At 42.6% G+C, this 24,750-nt stretch overlaps 1 protein-coding gene across 19 annotated transcripts in view; it reads left to right on the forward strand.

The window, feature by feature from the left end:
* The window catches only part of RBFOX2 (RNA binding fox-1 homolog 2), a 288,451-nt gene that overhangs the window by 127,091 nt on the left and 136,610 nt on the right, over positions 1 to 24,750 (forward strand). Inside the window, exon 1 of one of the 19 annotated variants that reach the window (XM_055574507.1) lies at positions 11,125 to 11,327. The exons of the other annotated variants lie outside the window; for them this stretch is intronic. Coding sequence (XP_055430482.1) covers positions 11,313 to 11,327 — 15 coding nt within the window. The 5' untranslated portion in view covers positions 11,125 to 11,312. Of the gene's footprint in view, positions 1 to 11,124; positions 11,328 to 24,750 lie in introns of those variants that run through there. 19 annotated transcript variants of the gene reach the window in all.

Below are 24,750 nucleotides of genomic sequence, written 5' to 3' on the forward strand. Positions count from 1 at the left end.
CATGTCCCTTCTCCACCCCGCAAGGCTATATAGTGCCCCATTGTCTGGGTGAACCATAATTCATTAACAGAAGAACCTTGTCTTGTTCTTACGTCTGTACCTGCTCTGTAAGCAACGTTCGTTCATATTGGTTAAACCGAACTCTTTGATTGAATTTGACTATGCAGAATATTTTAGAAATGAGTTATTTTTAGTGGTCGAGTATTCCAACTAGCTGAGGGGATTTTCCCTTCTTTAAGCATCAGGATGTTTAAGAATTATTTATTTTGGAAGTAAGTCCTTCTTAAATGTATTACTTAGCTATAGAGTTTAGTCCTTCTAAAATTTATTACTTAACTACAGTTTTTTCTAACATTTATACTTTTCTTAATGGTTTTAACACAGTTGTCAACATCAGTTATTACTTATGACTGAAAAAGAGTGATATCTAAGAGCTTTTCATGGTTTTTGCCTTCCTAAATGACCTTATTTTAATATGTCTGCTTTTTGATAACTTATCTGCTTTTTAGATTTTTTTTTCTCTTGGTCTCTTGCACCTGATATGGCTGCCTCTCACATAATATTTCTCTTTCCTCTGGTACTTATTCTCTACTATTTCTTAGTTCCCTTTCCTAATTTGCTTTTTAAATGTTCAGTGGGTAAGTAGCCAGATAATCAGGACAGAAATATTTCTAAAATTAAAAAAAAAAAAAAAGATTAAAAGAAGGCCTGGCAGAGCTTTCCTGCTGGTAAAAGTGCATGAGCATTTCGATATTCAGGATATTTAGAGGGCCTTTGGTGGCTCAGATGGTAAAGAATCTGCCTGCAATGCAGGGGACCTGGGTTCGATCCCTGGGTCGGGAAGATTCCCTGGAGAAGGAAATGGCAACCCATTCCAGTATTCTGGGCTGGAGAATCCCATGGACAGAGGAGCTGGGTGGGCTACAGTCCATGGGGTCGCAAAGAGTCCAACACAACTAAGCAACTTTCACTTGGTTTCCTAATTATTACCATGTTGTAGAATAGCTCTGTCCAGTGGATCTGTGATGATGGAGAGGTTTTATATCTGCCCTGTCCGTTATTAGTAACCACTAGGCTCTTGTGGCTCTTGAACAGTTGAGACTTGAGGCAAGTGAGACTGGAGAACAGAAATTTTAATCTTCATTAAAATCAAATAGCCACACATGACTAGTGGCTGCTGTGTTGGATGTATGGTTCTAGACTAAATAATTAATGATGGGCTTGATTATAGGAAATCTTGGGTTGGGATGCAGTTATTTTATTGTACTGAGCAAAATGCATACTTATAGTATTGGAAAGAAGGCGATTGAGAATGTAATACTCAGATTAGATACTCAGATATGCAGATGACACCACCCTTATGGCAGAAAGCAAAGAGGAATTAAAGAGCCTCTTGATGAAAGTGAAAGAGGAAAGTGGAAAATGCTGACTTAAAACCTAACATTCAAAAAACAAAGATCATAGCATTCCAGTCCCATCACTTGGTGGTAAGTAGATGGGGAAACAATGGAAACAGTGACAGACTTTATTTTCTTGGGCTCCAAAATCACTGCAGATGGTGACTGCAGCCACAAAATTAAAGACGCTTGCTCCTTTGAAGAAAAACTATGACAAACCTAGACAGCGAATTAAAAAGCAGAGACATTATTTTGCCCACAAAGGTCCGTATTGTCAAAGTTATGGTTTTTCTAGTAGTCATGTATGGGTGTGAGAGTTGGACCATAAAGAATGCTGAGCACCGAAGAATTGATGCTTTTGAGCTGTGGTGTTGAAGAAGACTCTTGAGAGTCCCTTGGACTGCAAGGAGATCAAACCAGTCAATCCTAAAGGAAATCAATCCTGAATATTCACTAGGAGGACTGATGGTGAAGCTCAAGCTCCAATACTTTGACCACCTGATGCAAAGAGCTGACTCATTAGAAAAGACCCTGATGCTGGGAAAGATTGAAGGCAGGAGGAAAAGGGAATGACAGAGGGCGAGATGGTTGGATGGCATCGCTGACTCAGTGGACATGAGTTTGAACAAGCTCCAGGAGATGGTGAAGGACAGAGAATCCTGGCGTGCTGCAGTCCATGGGGTCGCAAAGAGTTGGGCATGACTGAGTGACCGAACGGAGAAGGCAGTGGCACCCCACTCCACTACTCTTGCCTGGGAAATCCCATGGACGGAGGAGCCTGGTAGGCTACAGTCCATGGGGTCGCAAAGAGTTGGACAGGACTGAGCGACTTCACTTTCACTTTTCACTTTCATGCATTGGAGAAGGAAATGGCAACCCACTCCAGTGTTCTTGCCTGGAGAATCCCAGAGACAGGGGAGCCTGGTGGGCTGCCGTCTATGGGGTCGCACAGAGTCGGACACGACTGACGCGACTCAGCAGCAGCAACAGAGTGCCCGAACAACAACAACTCAAATTAGCTTAAGGTAAATAATTAAATTGAAATTGCATTTCATGTTAATGTTGTGGTTATTTCAAGCTGTAACATTCTAAAGCCATTGGTGCTGGCCTGTGTTTATGGTTTGCAGCTGTGATAAGACTTTGAGTCCTCTTGGTAACTAGGGTGATATTAGTTGCGCTCTAATTTTATTTATAGGACTTGGTTAGACACTTGCCTAACCAGAGTGCCAGAAACTCCTACAAATAACTTTGACCTTCCCTAGCAAAAAGTCAAAGAATAAAATGACCCATAGCAGAAGATCTCAGTTGTATTCTGTATACGAAAAATATTACTTTCTAATGGAGAAATCTGTAGCAAATAAGAAAACAAATGAGTATATTAACTAATTATGGATTTTGGTAACTATTAGGAAGAAAATAAACAGAGTACAGTGATATAGAGAATAAGGGCTGTGGGGAAGGCCTTCCAGCTAGAGAGAGTGATCTGGAGAACATTAGTTGAGGAGGTATTATTTAAGCTGAGATCTGAACGATAAGAAGTAGCCAGCCTTACGGAGAATGAAGGCAGCATGAGAAAGGATTTCAAGAACGGGATAAAGGGACTAAAAGGTGCTCAGGAGAGGGATAGACTTTCTGAGGAACTGGCACAGGATCAGTGTATTTAGAGCATAGTGACTGAAGTGGATGTAATGATATGAAATGAGGTTGGCGAGGTGGGCAGTTAGCAAATAAATCATGTAGCACCTTCAGAGCCATTATAAGGACTTCAGATAGAAAAAAATTAAGCATAACATGAAGCTGCAGAATCAAAGGCGTGATATGATTGGGTTAGAAAGTCCCTCTGGCTACTATGTGATGAGTGTTTTGAAGAAGAGCAGCAGTGAAAGTGGCAGAACTCCTGTGATGTTCCAGAAAGAAGTGATTGGAACTTAGGTTCCGGTGGTAGAGTGGAGATCAAGACGAGTCAGACACACACAACATGGTGAGGGGTGAGAGATAAAGGGAGGGTCTCTCACTTCCGTAATTGCCAGGTAGTACCACCTATGGAGGTAGGGAACACCAAGGACATACCAGTTTCAAGGGTGGCAGTAAGTGGTGGTGTTTAAGAGCCCAGTTTGGGGAGAGTTTTGTTGCACATCCTTGTGAGGCAGCTAAGTAGTCATATTGCAGCAGAGAAGAGTTCTAGTATAGGGCTCTAACTTGGTAATTACTAGCGTGATGGTTGGAGAAGGCAATGGCACCCCACTCCAGTACTCTTGGTTGGAAAATCCCATGGACGGAGGAGCCTGGTAGGCTGCAATCCATGGGGTCGCTAAGAGTCAGACACGACTGAGTGACTTCACTTTCACCTTTCACTTTCATGCATTGGAGAAGAAAATGGCAACCCACTCCGGTGTTCTTGCCTGGAGAATGCCAGGGACGGGGGAGCCTGGTGGGCTGCCGTCTTTGGGGTCGCACAGAGTCAGACATGACTGAAGCGACTTAGCAGCAGCAGCAGCAGCGTGATGGTATTTGAAGCAGTGGGATAAGTTGGGAGAACTCAAAAAGAAAAGGGTGACTCAGGATTGAGCCCCAGGAAACACTTCCTTTTTAAAGGTCTATTAATGGAAAAGCTGAAAAAGAGGCTGAGCAGAAGTAATCATCGATGCTGAGAAAAAAACAGGATTGTAACATCTTGGAAACTAGCAGAAGAGAATGTTTTAAGAAGGTTGCCAACTCTGTTGAAGAGGTCACTTAAGTTGATGACAGCAAAACGTCCAATAGGTTGAGTAGCATGGATGTATTGGATTGGCCACAAAGTTTGTTTGGGTTTTTCTATAAGATGGTTCAGAAACTAGAATGAACTTTTTGGCCAACCCAACAGTTGCCATTGACCAATTGGTTTAATGGAGTGGAGGGCTTGGAAACTTTATTTTGAGAAGACTGAAGAAATAAGAGGTGAAGAAGTGGAAGCAGGTATAGATACTTTTTTATGAGAAGATATACTGTGAAGTTGGACTTTCCTGATAGCTCAGTTGGTAAAGAATCCGCCTGCAATGCAGGAGACCCTGGTTCGATTCCTGGGTCAGGAAGATCTCGTGAAGGGATAGGCTACCCACTCCAGTATTCTTGGGCTTCCCTTGTGGCTCAGCTGGTAAAGAATCTGCTTGCAATGCAGGAGACCTGGGTTCGATCCCTGGGTTGGGAAGATCCCCTGGAGAAGGGAAAGGCTACCCACTCCAGTATTCTGGCCTGAAGAATTCCATGGACAGTCCATGGGGTCGCAAGGAGTCAGACACGACTGAGAGACTTTCACTCACTGTGAAGTAGGAAGCAGGGAAAAGGAGAGAGTGGCTGGGGGGAGGTGAAGGGCCCACAGAGGATTTTTGCACCTTGATTCAGTTAGTCAGTTGCCTACTATCAGACTTTTCTTTCTTTCTTTTTTTTTTTTTTTTAAGGTTTTTGCTCTTAGATTGCTACAGCAAACTTCCTTCTACACTTGTGAGGGTTTTCTAAGATAGGTTACTTGGAGGTGGAATTGCTGAGCTACATGCCATGAAAGTTTCAGAATCTGAAACAGATTCTGGCCAAACAGACTCCCAGAGTGATGCTGCCAACGTACACTTTCCCTGTCAGTGTGTGAGGGCAGAGGGGAGGTTTTCTGAAGATGGACATATGTTTATTGCTGGCCTGACAATGAGTGGAAAGGGGAGAGAGTTATGAGGCAGGAGAGAGGAGGTGATTAACAGAGCAGCCTGGTTCTTACATGGGTGCTGGCAGATGGGATGTGAGCCCAAGTAGTGAAACAGGCCTTTGATGCGAGGCACACTTCTGTCGTTGTAACAGGATGTAAGGAGGAGGAGGTGCATGCGTTTCTAGGTAGGATTGTGGATTTGGTGGACAGATGAGACTGAATGCTTCTCTTTTAAAGTGAAGTACTTCAATAGAGCAACAGCCGATGGCTGAGTTGTGGGGAAAGAATGAAGTAGGTTTCAGGAGAAAGTAATAAACAGTCATTTTGGAGAGTGAGAAAGCTTCTGGGGCAGCTTTGGTAGGACTGTTCGGCATCGACAAGGGCCCAGTTGAGGTTTGTGATCATGAGTATATAGTGAAGTCAGTCAGCTTGGTCATGTGACTTTTCTCTGGCAACATTTAGCTGGTTGGGAACAGGAACAGAGAAGGCAGATACTTGTATTTAACCAGGGTTCGAGTTTTGCTATATGCCAGTGATGGAGTGGGCAAATGATTGAGGATATTTGCAAGGGAGGGATTATAATCATGGACCACAGAGTCAGCGCTGGACGTACGAGGGAGTAGAAGACAGGAAATGGAGAGATTTCCCTAGTGGTCCAGTGGATAAGACTTTGCCTTCCAACACAAGAGGTGCCAGTTCAATCCCTGGTCAGGCAGGTAAGATCCCATATGCCTTGTGGCCAAAAAACCAAAACATAAAAACAGTAACAACATTATAACAAATTCAATAAAGACTTTAAAAATGGTCTACGTAAAAAAAAAAAAAAAAAAAAAAAGACAGGACTGAGGTAGATAGATAATGAACAGGTCATTGAGGAGATCAGAGCTTGTAGTGGAGGGGATACCAGAGCAAGTTGGTTGGAAGGATGGGAGGTTATTTGAGAATATGATTGAAACACAATGAGGAAGAACACAGCTCTTAAGATAGTGTTCATTTTTCATCTTTTAGGGATGATCACTCTGGGTTCCCTAAACCTGGCAGTCAGAGCTCTGACATCTATTTGCTGGTAACTTTTCCAAGAGGTGAAAAAGGGACGTCCCTTTTCTCTATGTGTGCACCTGGAGTTCCCCAGACATTATAGAAGGTAACCACAGATCAGAGGAGGTTTCCAGAACCATTCTTGTAATGACACCTGTCATAGCAGCAGCACTCAACCAGAGCCACAGCCTTCGGAAACTCACTCACAGTGTGTGTTCACTGGGTTCCAAGCCTTGTCTCTGTCCTTTATTGTTTGAAGTCTTGGTATTGAGCAGAGATAAGAGCACAAGGGTGTTATCCAGGGAAAATTTTCCTGTGATCTTGGCAGTCTTGGCAGATTTGATTTTATCAGTGAAAAAGTGTAGTACAGGACTGATCTTGGAGTCTTACAAATTTATGTTTAACTTGTGGCACCTTTACTCACTGGTTGTGAGACCATGGGCAAAGTGTTTAGCCACTTTAAGCCCCACTTTTCTTCCATGTGTGAAAAAGATAAAGTAGGGCCTTCCTTACAGAGATGGCATGAAGATGCAGTGAGATGATGCAAGGAGAGTTCTGGCACATAGTATGTTCTCAGCAAATAGTAGCTGTTGGTGGCATTATGGGGGCTTCCCAGGTGGTGCAGTGGTAAAGAATCTGCCTGCCAGTACAAGAGATGCAAGAGGCAAGGGTTCTATGCCAGGTCAGAAAGATCCCCTAGAGAAGGAAATGGCAACCCACTCCAGTATTCTTGCCTGAGAAATCCCATGGACAGAAGAGCCTGGCTACAGTCCTTGGGGTCATAAAGAGGGGGACACGACTGAGCACGGCACAGGTGGTATTACACTGAAATCAGCAGGCGATGATGCAACACTCTGTCTCCAGTTAGTGCTCCAGAGTGGTTTAGATGCCGTCCCTGGAAAGTGACAGCCACGGCCATCCTGCCCTGCGTAAGTCTGTGCTATTGCATGAGGACTAGCACCTCGGACTTCAGTGTGCTTGTGACCCAGCTGTGGCTTTTGTCATAATGTTGATGTTAACTCTGTAAATCTCGGATGGTGCTGGAGATTCTTCCTTATCCGGGAAGCTCCCAGTTGACCCCGATGCTGCTGATGCTGGTCCATGGGTCACATTTTGAGTAGCAAGATTCTATTAGAGAACTGCCCTGTGGGAATCCTTGCTATTTTAAGCTGAGAGGAAATGAGGTTAAAAGAGCCCCATTCTTTAAACTTTTTTTTTTGAGTCAAATTCAGTTGGACTTCATATGGCCCATTTCTATAGCTCATTGCTGTGGTGAGTCTGTGTTATCTCTGCAGATCCTGGAAGTGAAAGGAGTAGAAATAATGTAGAGAGGGTTGCTTCATATTGCTTTAGAAAAATTTTCAGTGTCTGACTTCTCAGAAATATTTTTGCAAAATTGTGTCGGTTCTCCAGCTGTACGCACTTTGCCACATCAGCCTTTTACACCAACAGAAATACTGGCATAAAACATGCAGTCTCATATTTAAAAATGAATAACCAACAGGGTCCTACTGTGTAGCACAAGGAACTCTGCTCAATGTTATTCGGCAGCTTGGATGGAAGGGGAGGTTGGAGGAGAATGGATACATGTATATGTATGGTTGAGTGCCTTTGCTGTCCACTTTAAACTACCACAACATTGTTAATCGGCTATACTCCAATATAAAATAAAATTTTTTAAAAAAATAAAAAATAAAAAATGCAGCCTCTTTAATTGTTAGACTTTGAGGCAGAGTCAGAAAGAGTCAGTACCACCAGACTCTTCACATTACAACATCCAGTGCTTTCAGAAGCAGGAATTCAAGATGCATTATCAGGTTAGAATTACTGGCAGCACCCATATTGCTATCCCAGATAATCTGATTTTTCTTTCCCAGAAGCAATCATGCCAGACTTCCTCTGTGGGCCCTCCCGAGAAGAGTGCCTTCTCTGATGCTTTAATTCACACATTCTTTCCTCCAAACTAATATAGAGGCTGATAAGCTTCAGAGAACCGTTATGTAGCCTGATAAAGTGTTCTCCTGATAGAAGGAGGCATACGTGCGTCCTCATCCTGTGTGTAAGACTGGGATCCTTTTGAGAGGGTCTTCATCATGTGCAGTTGTTACACATTTGTGTCTCTTAATCTGAATCCTGCATAGCGATAAAGCAGAGCTTATTTGACTTGATTGGAAAGTATTTTGTTTTCTCCTACCTCTTTGTTTCCTTTTTTCCCTTTTTTTTTTTTTTTAAGATTAGGGAAATGTGGACGTGCAGGAGCATGATCCACTTCTTTTGCCTGTGGGTTTTTGAAGGGTTTTTGTTTGTTTTTAATGTGAAGAAAACACATAGAACAGACTGTTCACCTGATTATTAAGATTATGATCAAAAAAGGAAGACGTGCATTGAGAGTAGAAGTTTATGAATTTCCTGAGGCTCCAAAGAAGTTTACAGTGATTCCACTCATGGAAGTTTTGGAGGTAGTTCATAGGTTTTTGTGATGTATTTAATCTTTTCTTATTTCATTTCAGGGATCTCATTTCTCTGTTTTCCTCCTGCTTTGATCCAGGAGAACGGGGTACCATTATACCATCCCAAATTTGATTAAAAGATAAAACCATAAAATGACAGTAATATTTTACTGAATTTGTTTTTGATGCTTGATTAAGAATGAGTATTAACGAGTTTTTTTTTTTTTTATTCTTTTCCCTTGGGTGCACTGCAAAGCTTGTGGGATCTTAGTTCCCTGACCAGGGATCAAACCCAGGCCCACAGCAGTAAAACCACAGAGTCCTAACCATTGGCTTAGTCATGTCCGATTCTTTGTGACCCCATGGGCTGTAGCCCTCTAGGCTCCTGTGGGTAGCCTGCTAATCTCCTGTCCATGAGATTCTTCAGGCAAGAATACTGGAGTGGGCTGCCATACCCTCCTCCAAAGGATCTTCTGACCCAGGGATGGAAGCCAAGTCTCCTGCATTGCAGGCAGCTTCTTTACCATCTGAGCCACCAGGGAAGCCCCCTGCAATTTTGTGTCTTCAAAGAATTTGAAATGACTATAATCTCTTCACGGCGTGATTTTAATGTAGTTGTTTAGAATGGAGTATAGGAAAGTCTGGTGACATGATTTAGGGCATGTGCTGTGAGATTAGAGCGGAGAGTTGCCTATGAACATTGATTATATAACAGATGCCAAGCAGCAGTTTATAGAAAGCGAGATTTGTTTTCCCATTTTAGAGAGAAGGTTGTCTCTCTTGTAGATTTGGAAGTTCTTTCTTCTGTTTTGTACTGGAACGGAGGTATTCCTGACTTCAGAAGATGCAAAGAAGTTCTGCATAAAGAAAAAGAAAAGATTTGGGTGAGGCTGAGAGGAATACTTGCCCTGCCTCTCCAGGTTTAAATGAGTGGGAGTCTGAGGTGGGAGGAGGGGCAAGGAGAAAGCGCATGTTTAGTGTGGAAGAGAACAGGTGATTCACTTCTACTCTGAGGGGAAAAGACGCTCCACCACAGCAAACTAAGATGGTGCTCTCTCTGCAGCCGGAAGCATTATACAGGAAGGGGAAGGTGCTTAGTACCTGTGCCGGGCCTGCCTTGACTGTGAGACTCGCAGACCGTACTTGGAGATTTTATGAGCAGGAGAGAGCTGTTTCAACATGTTTGAGGGGAACAGAGCCCTGAGGCAGCTGAAAGGCGGAAGACCTCTTGTTTTTGTTTCATTTTGTTTTTCCTTTAAGGAGTTAAAGGATTAAATATTCCTCAAGACACACAACCCTCTGAGAATGTATTGTGCACCTACTGTGTGCAAGGTACTGTGCAAAGATGCCATAGCTCAAAAAAGATGAACTGTACCCGAAAAATGTGAATAAAGGGGGTAAGATTGGTAGGTACAGGTAAGTACCTGTGATATAACTGGCAGGGTTGGTGAATGCCACTTTACAAACACCAAGCTTTCAGAGGAGGAGATGTCACTTCCAGCTAGGATGGGTTTTGGATTTGAACATGGAAAAATGGGGAGGGAATTAAGGAAAGAGCATTGGCCTATGGTAGAGAAACCACCAGGACAGGTGACTGGATAATTCGTGTCGTTCACCACTGAACATAATGGCCAAAAATATGCCTGGCATATAGGAGAGACTCAGTAAACAAAAATATGCCTGGCATACAGGAGAAACTCAGTAAACAAAAATATGCCTGGCATACAGGAGAAACTCAGTAAATGTCTGATCTGAATTTGGTTAGAAATCATGGCCACCAGGGACATGGAGACAGTTTACATAGTGTTACCGCTTGATCTAAGCACCTCCAAAGGGAGTTTTATACCCGGTTTTTGCTTCAGGAAACAGAGGCCTCGACAGGTTAAATAACTTGCCCCAGGCCATGGTGACAGTAATTATAGGCCAGATTTCAAGCCCAGGTTTTGTGCCCTGCCCCATCCCCATGCCTGGTAAAGAATCTGCAACAGGAGAGGCTCTGTTGATTTGAACTAGGGCAGTAGTAATAAAAAAGACGAAAACCTTGTGAAGCTTATTTGAAATTTTCCCCATGTTCAAATCTTCTAAGAGTCAGAATTATGACTGGTAGACTGATAGTTCTTACAGGATTGTGGCGCAAGGCTGACCTAGCAAGGAGGGAACGTAGGCTCTGAGCAAGCTTGGCTTCTGCATGGGGCTCCAGGAGAACTGAGGCAGAGGGCAGCCTGGGCTCACTCCCCTTGAACTTGGAGGGCAGAGGTTTTCTGATTGCTCCATTCACATTTAAAGAAGCCGTCTTATTCTAGTTGTCCAGCTACTAGAAACCAGTGCTGGTAGTTTATTAGGAACCCCACCCATCCCTGCCTTTTGCAGTAGTCTTTGTGAGCGATGATTGTGTTTCTCGAAGTAGAATGACACAGAGAGAGTCCCTGAAGGCAGATACACAGAGAGTGTGCTGTACACTTGGGTTCAGACACACGGGGCTGGGAACTCCCAGAGAGAGAGAGGGAGAGAGAGAGGGAGAGGGAGGGAGGGAGAGAGGGAGGAGAGAACAACAGAACAGTCAGCTGGAGAGGCGGGAGGAGGGGGGAGGAGACCGGTCGTTTTAGATTTTTAAACTCAAGTGATTCTGGGGGGGGTTCTCCCCACCCTGCACTTCGGCCCCCCATTCTGGCACCTCCTTTCCTCCAGTCCACTGAAGGGCCTTTCTGCAGTCCACGATCAACTGGCCGCTGAGTTAGAGCAGCCGGGTCTGACATGATGTACCTCTGGGTGAGTACAGAGTGCTGCGGGTGAGGGCTTGCACTTGCACATATAAGGAGTGGAAAGCTGTGAGATTCTGCTCCCGCACGAACGGCCTTCCCCACGGAGCGCGGGCTGCCACAGCGCCTTCTCCTCACAGGTGTGAAGGTTTTAAAACCTCGCAGCGATTGTGACATTGGCCTGCGCTTTTTTTTTTTTTTTTTTGAATGTTGTTTACCTTGTTTGACTTAGGCGCTAGGGCTGAGCTCCCAGTGCAGCGCCATCCCCAGGGCTTGGGAGGTTTGGAGAAGGCACATGGGGCAGGAAAGTGGGCCGGTCACCCCAGGAGCTGCAGGCTTCCTGGCGGGCCACGGCCTGCCTGTGTTCTGTTTGGGGGACACTGACCTTGATAGCCAAAGCGTCTCTTCAGATATTGAGAGCCAGTAGGTGGCATGATTCTTAATTAGGAATAAGCCTTTAAAAGTTTTTATCTAATAGTTTTTATTGTCCTTCACAATAGAAATGTGAAGTAGGTCACTGTTGTTATTAAAATTTTATAAGGGAAGTAATTAAGGCAAAAAGAGTGACTTGCCCATAGTTAGGAACCAAGTCTGTAGTGGCTTGAATAGTAATTCATAACCAAACGTTACAAAGCAGTTTCTATTTGCCAGGAACTTAGTACCACACATTATTTTATTTGTTAACTCCCATGTTATACTTTGGGATGGAGGAAACCACACTGGGATTAGAGAGACTTAAATTATGGGATGTGATAACTTTTAGGAGAATGACCGGGAAAATAATACAGGGGGGAAAAGTCCTGCTGTTAGTTGTGAAAACAAGAACATCCATAATCCCTTGCAAAGATGGCGGTGTCTTCTCTTGAGGAGACAGTTGTGTGTTGCTAAGGGAGCCTCCTAGATGTGATGCCCTTGGCTACTGGCCTGCTTTTGAAAGTTTCCCTTTGCCCTTTGCCCTTCAGCCTAGATGTCTGGAATTGCAGAAACCTACTTGGCTCAGGCAGACTAAATTAAAAATATCAGACGGCAGAACTTTAACTAGGTTTATGGTGATGGAGCTTGATCAGAAAGGGGTGTGTGTGTATGTGTGTGTGTGTGTGTGCGCACGCGCACGTGCGCACGCATGTGTGTAAGGATTGCTTTTCCTGCTTTCCCCTTCATATTTGAATATGACCTTAAAATCTAATTTCCTCCTCTCTTGATTTATTTTTGTGGTATTTCAAGGAAGTCAAAAAATTTTTCTGACACACTTATGTCCTTGAAGTAGTTCTTATCTCTGTGAACGAGGAGTCTGTGTCCAGGGTCTTTGCAGACTTGTTAGTGGGACTGATGGCTATCTGTTGGCCACAGGATTGGTTATTTGTTTGGAAGAGGAATTATGAAAGGAAGCAAGTTGAATTAGTCTCATTTCCACTCAATTCATGCTTTATGAAAGCAGACAGTGACTTTTGTGCTTATATTACACTTGTTTGTAAATTTGTCTCAATACCCTTTATTTAGCCCCAGAACAGGACTTTTCATCCAGAGTACCACATGCGGGGTTGAGATACATGTACACCAAGATCGTTTCCTTAGAAAAGGAACCCTAGGTGGTCAAGCGATTAATGGGAGGCCCTGAGGGGCTGCTGCGGAGAAAACTTACTGGATGAGGAAGGGGGATCAGAATTTTGTCCAGGCCAGCATCCAGCTACGGGATACTGGACAGTCGTTGAAGTCTTCTGACCTCAGTTTCCACATCTATAAGATATCCCTTCTAATTCTAAAGAATTAGATATTTTATAGATGTTCCAGGAAGACACTCTGTTGTGCAAGAAAGTTTAGTGTCTGGAAAGCATGAGAGAAATATGAAACATGTCACCCTCATCACCTGCCTGGTTTGGTACCAGCAATGGCTTAAAGGCACTGTTCTAAGCATTCTAGAAAAACTGCCAAACTGTGCTTGGTTGTCAGTACCTCTGTGTAGTGTGGACATTCTTAGAACATGTAGAGCTGAAGAGTAATGGGGAAAGCTCATCCTAGCATTTTGGGTTGTGCAATTGGACGTCGCTCATTAATTTGCTCCTGTGCATCTAAAACTCTGAGATAGAACTCTGTCTTCTGCTCTATACATGTATTTTTGTCAGATCTCCTCCCCACCTTCCTGTCAGTCACCCTTCTTTATAGTGAAATTGCTGTCATTGGGGGCAGCATGATACAGCACAAAGAATATAGCTTTTAAAGACTTTACTAGGTCTAAATTCCACCTCTTACTCCCAGTTGTATGACCATGAACAAGTACCTAAGATCTCTGAACCTCAGTTACTTCATTTGTTCCATAGGGAAAATAATGCCCGTCATATAGGATTACTGTAAAGATTAGAGATAAGCCATGAAACGTGCTTCACATGATGTATGACACAGAGTAGATGCTCAGTAAATAGCCAGTGTGAGCCAGGTTTTTTGCTTTGAACATTCAACAAACCACTCGTTACTCCAGAGCATTTTCTCTAGCATGTAAAGGATGCCTTTGAATGCATGCAGGGAGAACTTTGATAAACACAAATAAGTTTTATGTTAATGTCTCCCATTAATCAGTTTTTTTAAATACTTGCAACTAGAAAACTCTCCTCAAAGTTGCCTCCGGATGGAGAACGTCCCTATTACTTTTTCCAAACTTGTTTTTGAAAGGGTGCAGTATACTCGGCACTTACTGTGTCATTTATTCTCCCCATCTCCTCTTCAGTGTCCAAAACAGGGAGGGCAGCAGGGAGAGTAGGGGGCAGAAGCAGGGAAGAGTGTGGGAGACACATGATTCCTGTGCTGAGGGAGCTTACTTGTTTAATAATTATACAATTTAAGTCCAGGAAACAAAATTATAGACCACTTTTCTGGGAAGAAGTCAGGATATAGTCTCCCTGTCTGAGATGATATTAGCTAGACTGGTCTCAGACTCTCTTTTACTCACATTCTATGTGGATGAATTTCTGGATTTCATTTTGAAGTGTTGCTTTGTCGTAGTTCAATCCAATCTTCTCAATAAGTCAGTTCAGACAGCATATAATGTTTATGCTTTTAGTGGGGCAGAGGACTGTGTTACTAGCTGTTACAAATACAAAGATGATTAAAGAGTCTCATTCCCTTAAAGAATTTATAACACAGTGGTAGTCAGTGTGTGTACACAGATAATAATAATTTTTGCATGGTGCTGTTCAATTAAGAAAGTACTTTTATATGTCACCTTATTTCATCGTCACAGCAGTACTCAGGGCCCAGAATCAGTATCTCTATTGTACAGAAGAGGAAAGAGACCAAGAAAGAGTACATGACAGTTAGTAAGTTGCAAGGCTGGAAACTCAATTTCATGATTTTTTTTTTTTTTTAACTGTATGGTTCTTATTTTTTTGGAAGGGAGAAGCTAACTTTTATCTTGTTTAAACTTTTTTTTTTAGTAATAACATATATAGTAGGCATATACCTCACTTAGTCCTCCACTCATGTGAGAATTAGCTGTTATCTTCATTTTACAAAGGAGGAAGTAGAAATTTCAGTAACTTGCGAAAGTCACACCGTTTAGAATTGGCAGAGGTAGGACTTGAACCCTGGTCTGTCTGGCCTCAGAGCCTCCTACACCGTAAGTACCACCTTCTTTTATTTGTTCAGTCAGTTCAGTTCAGTCACTTGGTCGTGTCCGACTCTTTGTGACCCCATGGACTGCAGCACACCAGGCTTGCCTGTCCATCACCAACTCCCGGAGCTTGCTGAAACTCATGTCCATCAAGTTGGTGATGCCATCCAACCATCTCATCCTCTGGCGTCCCCTTCTCCTCCTTCCTTCAATCTTTCCCAGCATCAGGGTCTTTTCCACTGAGTCAGTTCACATCAGGTGGCCAAAGTATTGGAGTTTCAGCTTCAGCATCAGTCCTTCCAATGAATATTCAGGACTGATTTCCTTTAGGTTGGACTGGTTTGATCTCCTTGCAGTCCATGGGACTCGCAAGAGTCTTCTTCAACACCACAGTTCAAAAGCATCAATTCTTTGGTGCTCAGCTTTCTTTATAGTCCTACTCACACATCCATACTTGACTACTGGAAAAACCATAGCTTTGAGTTGACGGACATTTTTTGGCAGAGTAATGCTTTTTAATATGTTGTCTAGGTCAGTCATAGCTTTTCTTCCAAGGAGCAAGTGTCTTTTAATTGCATGGCTGCAGTCACCATCTGCGGTGATTTCGGAGCCCAAGGAAAGAAAGCCTGACACTGTGTCAAAAAAAGTCTGACACTGTTTGTTCAGTAGTGTCCAGTTTATCAGCCTGATATAGGCTGGAGTAGGGAAATGAAAATAAGGTAGCCTGAATTCTGTTGCCATTTCCATTAACTACTTGAGACAAGTTATTAACTGTGTGTATCTTGATTTTCCAGGTTGTGAGAAGGATGTGATACATCTTGAGAACGTTAATGGAGTAATCTTAGAAAAGCACATGTAGCCATTTTAGAAACAAACCAGTCAGTGAAAGTTGTGTCGTACAGCAGAGAAGTGGTAGCGCCACTGGTCAGTGTGTAGCCTTCCCAGCGTGGGTTTTCTCATCTTTAAAATGGGACAGCTAACGCCTAAAGATTATTGAAATAATCTATTTTTGGGAGCTATTTTGTACTAAGCATATACAAGATAGTGATAACAATAGCAGCAGCAATCCAGGTTGTTATGCAGGTTGCAGTCAGGCTGATTTTTAAATGCTCACTTTTTAATCTCTATTTTGCCACTCTAATTGGTTTACACATTGAGAAAACTAAACTTAGTAAATTGAGTTATCACAAAATGTAGACATAGTTCAGTTCAGTTAACATTGGAGGCCAGATGCTGTGAATAGATGCTTGGCACTGAAAAGTCATTAAAAGATTTTAAATAGGGTTGGGAATAGGTTGAAGTGGAGTTTATACTTAGATTTGTTTTTTAAGATGATACCTACACAGATTAGAGAGGGATAGGAGTGAAGAGAGAGGTTAGGTGATGGCTGAGTGGTAGTGGTAGCACGTGCTAGAGAAAGCGGACTGCCTGAAAGAGATGTCCCAGGCATAGTCAGCAGGCTGGTGTCATGATGTGGAAGAGGGCCAAGTGTGTTTGGAGATGCAGGGTCTCATCAGTTTGATTTCTGGATTTAGTACTTTTAGGTAACTTTGGGATGTTCAAAGGGAAATACCGCTTACAGAGTTGGCTATCCAGGTCTGGAAATACAAGGGAGAATAGAGGCTTAAACTATAAATTTGTGAGGAATCTTCACGCAGTAGTAATTGAAGGTGTGGGAATGATGATGTTGAAACTCAGCGGCTTAAGACGACACTGGCCTAAGCAGTAGAGCAAGAAGAGAAGTTGATGCCTGGTGGAGGAGATGAGCCTGCAAAGGAGGCCAGGAGCCAGATTCCAGAGAGCTTGTTCTTCAGAAGGAAAACCAGGACATTAGGAAACTAAGATAAAACAGTGGCAGGAAGAGAGAACTGAAATAAGTCCATGGGCTTAGCAACATGGAGGTCACTGATGACCTTTGCAGGAGTTCTTTTGATGGACTAGTGAGGGCAGAAGCCTGGGAATGGAGTCAGTTCAGGAGTTCATGGTTGGGGATTGGAGTGATGGGAGAAGGAAATGGAGAAAGAAATAGTGCAGACAATTGTTGGAAAAACTTGACTGACCTAAAGGAATATAGAGGGAACTTGGAAGAGCATGTGGGGTAGGGGAAAGTTTTATGTTCTATTTTAAATAAAAGAGGCCTGGTCACGTTTAAAAGCTGACTGAACAAATTCATTTAAGAAGGAAAAGTGGAGTATATGGGCAGAGAAAGGATTGCGTTTATGCTTTAAGAAGATGGGATTAGCTTTAGGAGTAGGGAGAACTCTTCTATTTAACAAGAGTCAAAGCAAATAAAGGACAGAAGAGCCTACAGCATCTAGGAGTTCAGAAGAGACTTTACAGAGGAGGAGATAGACAAGCAGAGTAAGTGAGGAGTGGAAAGGGTCATTGCTTTCTCCAAAAGGGATAGACTGGTAAAATAGTTTTGGGATCTCAGAAATATGGTTGGGAACCATATATAATTGTATGTGTGAGATGAGTGGGATAGTAATGGATGAAAAATTAAAATTTTAGAGGCTAGGATATGTACTGTATGTCAAGTGGAAAAGTAACATAAAATTTTATTTATAACATAACTAAAAGTATGGGTTCATTGAATATACATAGGTAGACAAATACTTAATGAGAAGATTGGCAGTTTGGATTCTTGGTTTGTTTGCATACAGATTTCAGTGAAGTTCTTTCTAAAAGCTAAAATTACAAAAAAATTTAGAAGCTGGATTATCTGAACAGTTTAAGATGTTTGTTTATTCTACTGTTGATGGATTTTAGGCAGGATCAAGTGTGATCAGATTTGTATATAGAAAGATAACAAGAGGCTTCTATTATTGTTGCAGAATTTATATTTACACTTTGAATGAAATTCATTTGATGTATATTATAAAAGCCCAGGAAACTGTAAGAAACTAATTAAAGGATTATATTAATGAGACTCGAGCAGTTAACACATTTATTGATGACTGCTGGTATGTTGATCGCTTTCTAAGAGGTGAGGAAAGAGCATGGACTAGACAAAGTTCTTTCCCAGGGAATCTGTGTTTTTAAACTGGAAAAAGAACATTGTAAACATGTAAGCAAACAAGATAAATTCTGGAATTTACATGTGCTACAGAGAAAAGGTAATGCGACCCTGAAAGCTTTATCTAGAGTGAGAAAGGCCTGAGTGATAAGAGACACCAACCTGTCTCACTATGGGAGGAAAGCTTTATAAGCGGAAGGAATAGCAAACCAGAGTTCTCAGATGGAATGAGTTTGGGGCTTTTAAAGGACAGAAAGGGGGGATGTGGTTGGAGTGTAGAGAACAAAATGCATGGAGGAAGATAAGACTGGAGAGGTAGGTGAGGACTGGACCATTCCCCTTGGTAGAGATTAGAATTTTGTTTTTGGTTAAAGTGGGAAGGTATTGGGAGATTTTCAGCAGGAGAGTTGATTTACTTTAGGAAAAGTGATAAGGGAGATCAAGCAAGAGGTGATGGCTTAGACTTGGGAGGGCAATTTGGTAAGATTAAAGATGGTTTGTGTGTGGGTTAGATGAAAGAGGAATCTGGGTTATTCAACTTTGGGGTTGAAGGAATTAGGATGGAAGGGGCTTTTCCTTGTAACAACGAGAGTACACAGAAGAAAAAACAAACCAAAACAATATTTATGGTTTGGTCTTGTTTAGTCTGAAATGTGTAGTAGATATCCAAGTGGAGAAATTCAGTGGCAGTTTGATATGAGTCTAGAGCTCAGAAGAGAGATGTGAGTTGAAAGCATAAGGTCAAAATTTATCAGTGCGTATTTAAAGCCTTGGGAGAAAATGTAACTGGAGAATAAGGCTGAGGCTGAAGCCCTGAGGATGTCACTAGAGGTCAGAGAATACTGGAAATTGGGTAAGGTGGTGGGGAAACAAGGCAAGTATGTGACACCACAGACTCTGGGGAGGGCTTGTTGGGTTTGGATTACAGGGGTCATTGGTCTTGGTAGGCCAAGTTCATTGGATGGTAGTCATTGGTGAGCTCGGTAAGAGCTGTTTGAATTGGAATGATGGGGATTGAAAAGCCAAATGGAATTGTTAATTGGTAGGTGAAGATGTTTCATTTTTTCATTTATTTATTTTGGCTGTGCTGGGTCTTCATTGCGGTGGCTTCTCTGGTTGCCGAGCCCAGGCTCTAGGGTATGTGGCCTTTACTAGTTGCAGCACCTGGGTTCTGTAGTTGTGGCACACGGGTTTAGCTGCCTCAAAACATGTGGGATCATCCCAGACCAGGGATCAAATGCTTGTCCCCTACATTGGCAGGTGAATTCTTGACCACTGGACCACTAGGGAAATCCCTAGGTGAAGATGTTGAGACAGTGAAATATTGTATAGTTGTCAGTCAGTCAGTTCAGTCTCTCAGTCATGTCTGACTGCAACCCCATGAACTGTAGCACTCCAGGCCTCCCTGTCCATCACCAATTCCCAGAGTCCAGCCAAACCCATGTCCATTGAGTCAGTGATGCCATCCAACCATCTCATCCTCTGTCATCCCCTTTTCCTCCTGCCCTCAATCTTTCCCAGCATCATGGTCTTTTCAAATGAGTCAGCTCTTCGCATCAGGTGGCCAAAGTATTGGAGTTTCAGCTTCAACATCAGTCCTTCCAATGAATATTCAGGACTGGTCTCCTTTAGGGTGGATTGGTTGGATCTTCTTGCAGTCCAAGGGACTCTCAAGAGTCTTCTCCAACACCACAGTTCAAAAGCATCAATTCTTCAGCTCTCAGCTTTCTCTGTAGTCCAACTCTCACATCCATACGTGACCACTGGGAAAACCATAGTCTTGACTAGACGGACCTTTGTTGACAAAGTGATGTCTCTGCTTTTGAATATGCTATCTAGGTTGGTCATAACTTTCCTTCCAAGGAGTAAGCGTCTTTTAATTTCATGGCTGAAGTCACCATCTGCCATGATTTTGGAGCCCAGAAAAATGAAGTCAGCCACTGTTTCCACTGTTTCCCCATCTATTTTCCATGAAGTGATGGGACTGGATGCTGTGATCTTCGTTTTCTGAATGTTGAGCTTTAAGCCAACTTTTTCACTGTCCTCTTTCACTTTCATCAAGAGGCTCTTTAGTTTTTCACTTTCTGCTATAAGGGTGGTGTCATCTGCATATCTGAGGTTATTGATATTTCTCCTGGCAGTCTTGATTCCAGCTTGTGCTTCCTCCAGCCCAGCGTTTCTCATGTATAGTTGTAGAGTGGAACAAAGGATCGGGCAGCTTGTTCATGTGTGTTCTAGGGACCATTTTGAAAAGATAGGTGATGTGAAGGCGTGTCTTATGTCAGTAGGAAAGATCAAGTAGGGGAAGAACTGAGAGTGCTGAAAAGAAAGAGGCTGATTGCAGGAACAAAGTCTGTTATAACCCGCACACAGAAGAGGGATTGGCCAGAAGCAGGTTTTTTTCTTCTTAATTTGAAGGAGGGGTGAGTGTATGGGTTTAGAGCCAGGTAGGCTGGCTGGTGGCATTAGCTTCAGGCAGAAGAGATTTCTATGCGTGTCTGCTTTCCTTCTAACATGTAAGATGAACATAGCCGAAAATGTTAGAGCAGGGAGTGGAGAAGTGTTGCTGGTTTGAGGAGAGAGGACAGGGTGTGAAATGGTACTCATCCCCCCAAAACTGGGAAGTAAACTTACTGGAGAGGTGCAGGGTGCTTAAAATCTGTGGTCATAAACTTGAGTGAGTGGTGGCAATCTTTTAGATACAAGAGAGGATTAAGTAAATAGTTGGATTTAACCAGGAATTGAGATTTTACTAGGTAAGTTAGACTAAGGGAAAAGGGGGCAAGGGAGTTAAGACTTTTTGAAAAAGATTATGTATAGTGTTGGACCCTAGAATCTAAACTGGCTTGAGAGGGAATTAAGAACATGAGGATCAGAAGAGTAGGAGTGGTGAAAAAGTGCTAGGATCGACTAGTAGACTAGAGATCCGAAGGAGGCTGGCGAAATGCTGGTTTGGGAAAACTCGTAGGTGTGGTATGAGAGGAGAAGTCTTGAAACACTTGAGATGTTGATGCAGCTATTGGTAATGACATGGCAGTGCTGGGATATGGTGTGAGGTCAGTGGCTTCAGTGAAGTTGTGAAAAAAATACACATTAGAACAATAACAGCAACAGCTTGGAAGCCAGAGTAGTTAATGAATAATCTTTGTGAATTTTGAGGTCATCAAGAATTATAAAAGGATTAAAGGAGATGAAGAGAGGGAGCCCCGTGCTAAGACTTGAGGAGATAGGTGGGTGATACCTGTTTCAGAGGGTCTGCAGTTTGGACCGAGAATGGACGTAGTCTTGGGAAGAAGCTAGGAAGATATCTGTGAGGTTCAGCACTAGATGGCAATGCGGAGGATGGAGGATGTTTGCCCGGTCTGAGGAAAGGAAAGCTTCTACTGAAGAAGCAGCAGTGTTCTCGCGAGCAGTCAGTCTTCCTTTGGAGCAGAAGGGTGACAGGAACATCGTAGAGAAGAGTTTACTCACTCATGACCACGAGGGCTTGGGAGGGCAGGGAGGGCAGGAGCGGGGATCAGAGAAGTGGCTGTGCAGGGTCGCACAGGGTGAGCCAGCTGGAAGGCTGGGGCTTCTCAAGGATGGTCGAGGTGAGTGAGGATGTGAGCCAGGATGGAATCGTTCCAGAAACCTTGTGGAAAAACAGGGTAATTACTTAAACCTTCAAGCCAGAGCAGTAATTCTCAAACTTTTATGGCGCATCAGAATGCACAGATTGCTGGGCCCACTTCCAGAGTTTTAGATTCCTGAGATCTGAGCGGACCCGGGAGTTTACATTTCTAATAAATTCCCAGGTGATGCTGCTGCTGCTGGGCCAGAGGCCACTCTTTGAGAACCACTGGTCCAGAGAATCTCATTGTGGGTAAGTCAGCCACTCTTGCAGACTGAAGCTCCAGATGTTATGTGGCCTGGTGATAGCAGAGCTGTGTCAGGCCTCTCTTTGACTTTGGCAGTTAAAGGACAAAGAGGGTCTGTGATCATTTCTTTTGAGGGATAGTAATTTATTCCTCAAAATAGGTGATGCAGTTTGATTATTAGTGAACATTTATTGAATATCTGTTTTATGCAGCAAAATGAGGATACTGAGAGCTATACAGTATTCTCTTTCTCAAGGATAATGGGACAAAATAGGGACAGATAAGTTAATTGATAAACAACCATATGTTGTAGCAAAGACAACATGCCCACTGGCAGGTGGTTTGGACAGTTGTCAACAGGAGCTTGAAAAATTAATCATTGAAGATGGAATTGATTGGGGAAGGTTTCCTGAAGATGTGATTTAAGCTAGATTCTGGGAGAGCTAAATAAATACAAGAGATGGAGAACTGGCATGAGCAGACCTATGGTGTCAAGAATGACCAGAAAACCTTACAGCTAGCTGCTCACGAGTCCCAGTGCTTTCATGCTATGTGTGTGTGTGTGTGCTCAGTTATTCAGTCATGTCCAACTCATTGCAACCCCACAGACTGTAGCCTGCCAGGATCCTCTGTCCATGGAATTTTCCAGGCAAGAAGTATTATTGTAATAATTATCTAACTAGCCTCCCTGCTTCTCCTCTTCTTCTTCAACCCCTTCTCTGAAGTCTGTTCTCAACATAGCAGCCAGAGTGATCCTTTCACATGTCACATTATGTTGCTGCTCTGGCGAAACTCTCCAGAGGCTTCGTATCTCACTCAGCATGAAAGTCAAGTGCCCTGCACTGGTCTGTAGGGCCCTGTATGACTTGTTCCCTTGGCTATCTTTGACCCCCTGTTTTTCTGTACTCCTGCCTATTCTTTGAACATTTCAAACAACACCGTTGCCGCCGGGCCTTAGGTTTTGCTCACTGGCTTGCTCTTTCTGCAGGTATCTGCTTGACTTCTTATTTATATGAAATCTCTACTCAGTGGTTACCTTATCAGGAGCATCCTAGATAAATAGTAATTCCCTACTCCCTTGTCCAACATCTTCCATTCCCTTTCCTGGTCTTTGTTTTTCTCCCAGGCACCTACCACTATCTGACTCGCTGCCTCTGTTTGTTTATTGCTTTTCTCTTCCAGCCAGAATTTAAACTCCATGAAGGCACTGGTGTGTCCTCTGCGCCTATGTAGAGTGGGCACTGGCTGGACATTGTGTAGTGAAAAGAAAGGAGGAAAGAAAGTTTGGGGAATAGAGTAGGGTCCAGTATTACTGGCGAGACAGGAATAGAAGAAATGGCTTGATGGATAACCTGGCAGATCTTGAATAGTAGATCACTATTCTATAGAAAAAGAAATTCTGAAATTTTTTAGTATAGCAATATTTAACCTTCTCAAAGGAGTGCTTTGCTGTTAAGATTCTGTGGATAGAATAGTTTGGAGAGGGACTAGAAGCAGGAAGATCAATTACTATCGGGTACTTGTTGGGTAGCAACTATAGGGTTGTACAGGTATGAAGTAAAAGGCCTTAGGATCAGGGTTTGGAAGTGAGAATAACATGTTTAGATAGAGATGATGGCCGGATGCTCTAATGCTGAGAGAGAAGTTCTTCCAGTTATATAAGAAAGTTGCCTATCTTAGTATGTATGTTTCAATGCTGTTTGTCGTAAACGTGGCATTTAATCTCAAGCAAGTATCCTTTATCACTTTTCAAACCATAATATGGAATTTTGTTGTTGTAAAATGTATAAATTAAGGAATAAAACGTTGAAACCATTTAAGCAAACATTCATTTTTTAAAGGTTTTAATTGTATACTTGAAGGGGTAGAAAATCAATGTGGTAAAACACACATACTGGCTTGGGAATGGGCAGGGGAGGGAAGCGGAGCCTGTAACTCCCAAGACGCATTTTCTTTCACTTCTTTTTGCAATGAAGAAATTACATTTTAGGAGTTGTAGCGCCCCCTTTCCTCATTTTGGTTCTGGAAGTATGTGTAGTTTTTAATAAAACTCCTGAGCTGGTTTCAAGCACTGCATTCGTATTCCTTCTCTGAAGGTAAGCTTGTGGCTCCTCTTCGCAAACACTTTTTCAGCGTCCTTAATTATTAATGATATTGAAGGAGATAACATACAGTATCTGTAATATAAGACCTGCATAGAATAGACACTCCACATACATTAATTGAAAGGTTAATTAGATACTCTTAGTATAATGAACTATCTGTGTAGTACAGTGTCCAACTTAATTCATATCTGTCGGGTCTATGCTATCTTATTTGCATGTTAGCTCATATGGTGTTTTATTTGCTTATTTGGATTTGGACCATTAATTTAGAGGTTAAGTGATCAAAACCTGACTTTCATTACTTAAAATAAGTGTCAGTTATTTTTCCTGACTGTGAAATGAACACTTAAGCACCGGCCGTCTCAGCCAGATCACCGTATCCATGAACATCAAAACTAATCAATTGTAGCTTCATTGTCCGTCATATCACATGCTGGCAGCAGTTCTGCTCTTGCTCAGTTGTTATTGCTGCTGTGTCATTAGAACATGTCACACGATCTTCATGCTCTTGTGTCTCATCTGTAAAATGGGAGTGATGTCACTCCCCAGTGTTACTGCTGAATGCTGTATTCCTCATATAAACTGACATCTAAATAAAAGCATCTAAGTCATTCTTAATGATTTATTTCTTCTGTTTATTTTGTACTTTTATTTGCCAATTAGAGAAAAGGTGGTATGGTATTTTTTGATTAAGACTGGCATTACAATTTAAAAGCAGATGCCAAAATTAGGGCAGGGGGTTGGGTGGGGGGGGACAAACCTCCACCCTGTGCTGTTGTGTGTAGATTCCCCTCTGCTCTGTTTCGTTAATTCTGGATCTTTTTATCCTTTTGTCGTCTTGTTTGTTTTTA

Source organism: Bubalus kerabau, chromosome 1 (genome assembly GCF_029407905.1).
Source record: "Bubalus kerabau isolate K-KA32 ecotype Philippines breed swamp buffalo chromosome 1, PCC_UOA_SB_1v2, whole genome shotgun sequence".
Classification (NCBI taxonomy): Eukaryota; Metazoa; Chordata; class Mammalia; order Artiodactyla; family Bovidae; genus Bubalus; species Bubalus kerabau.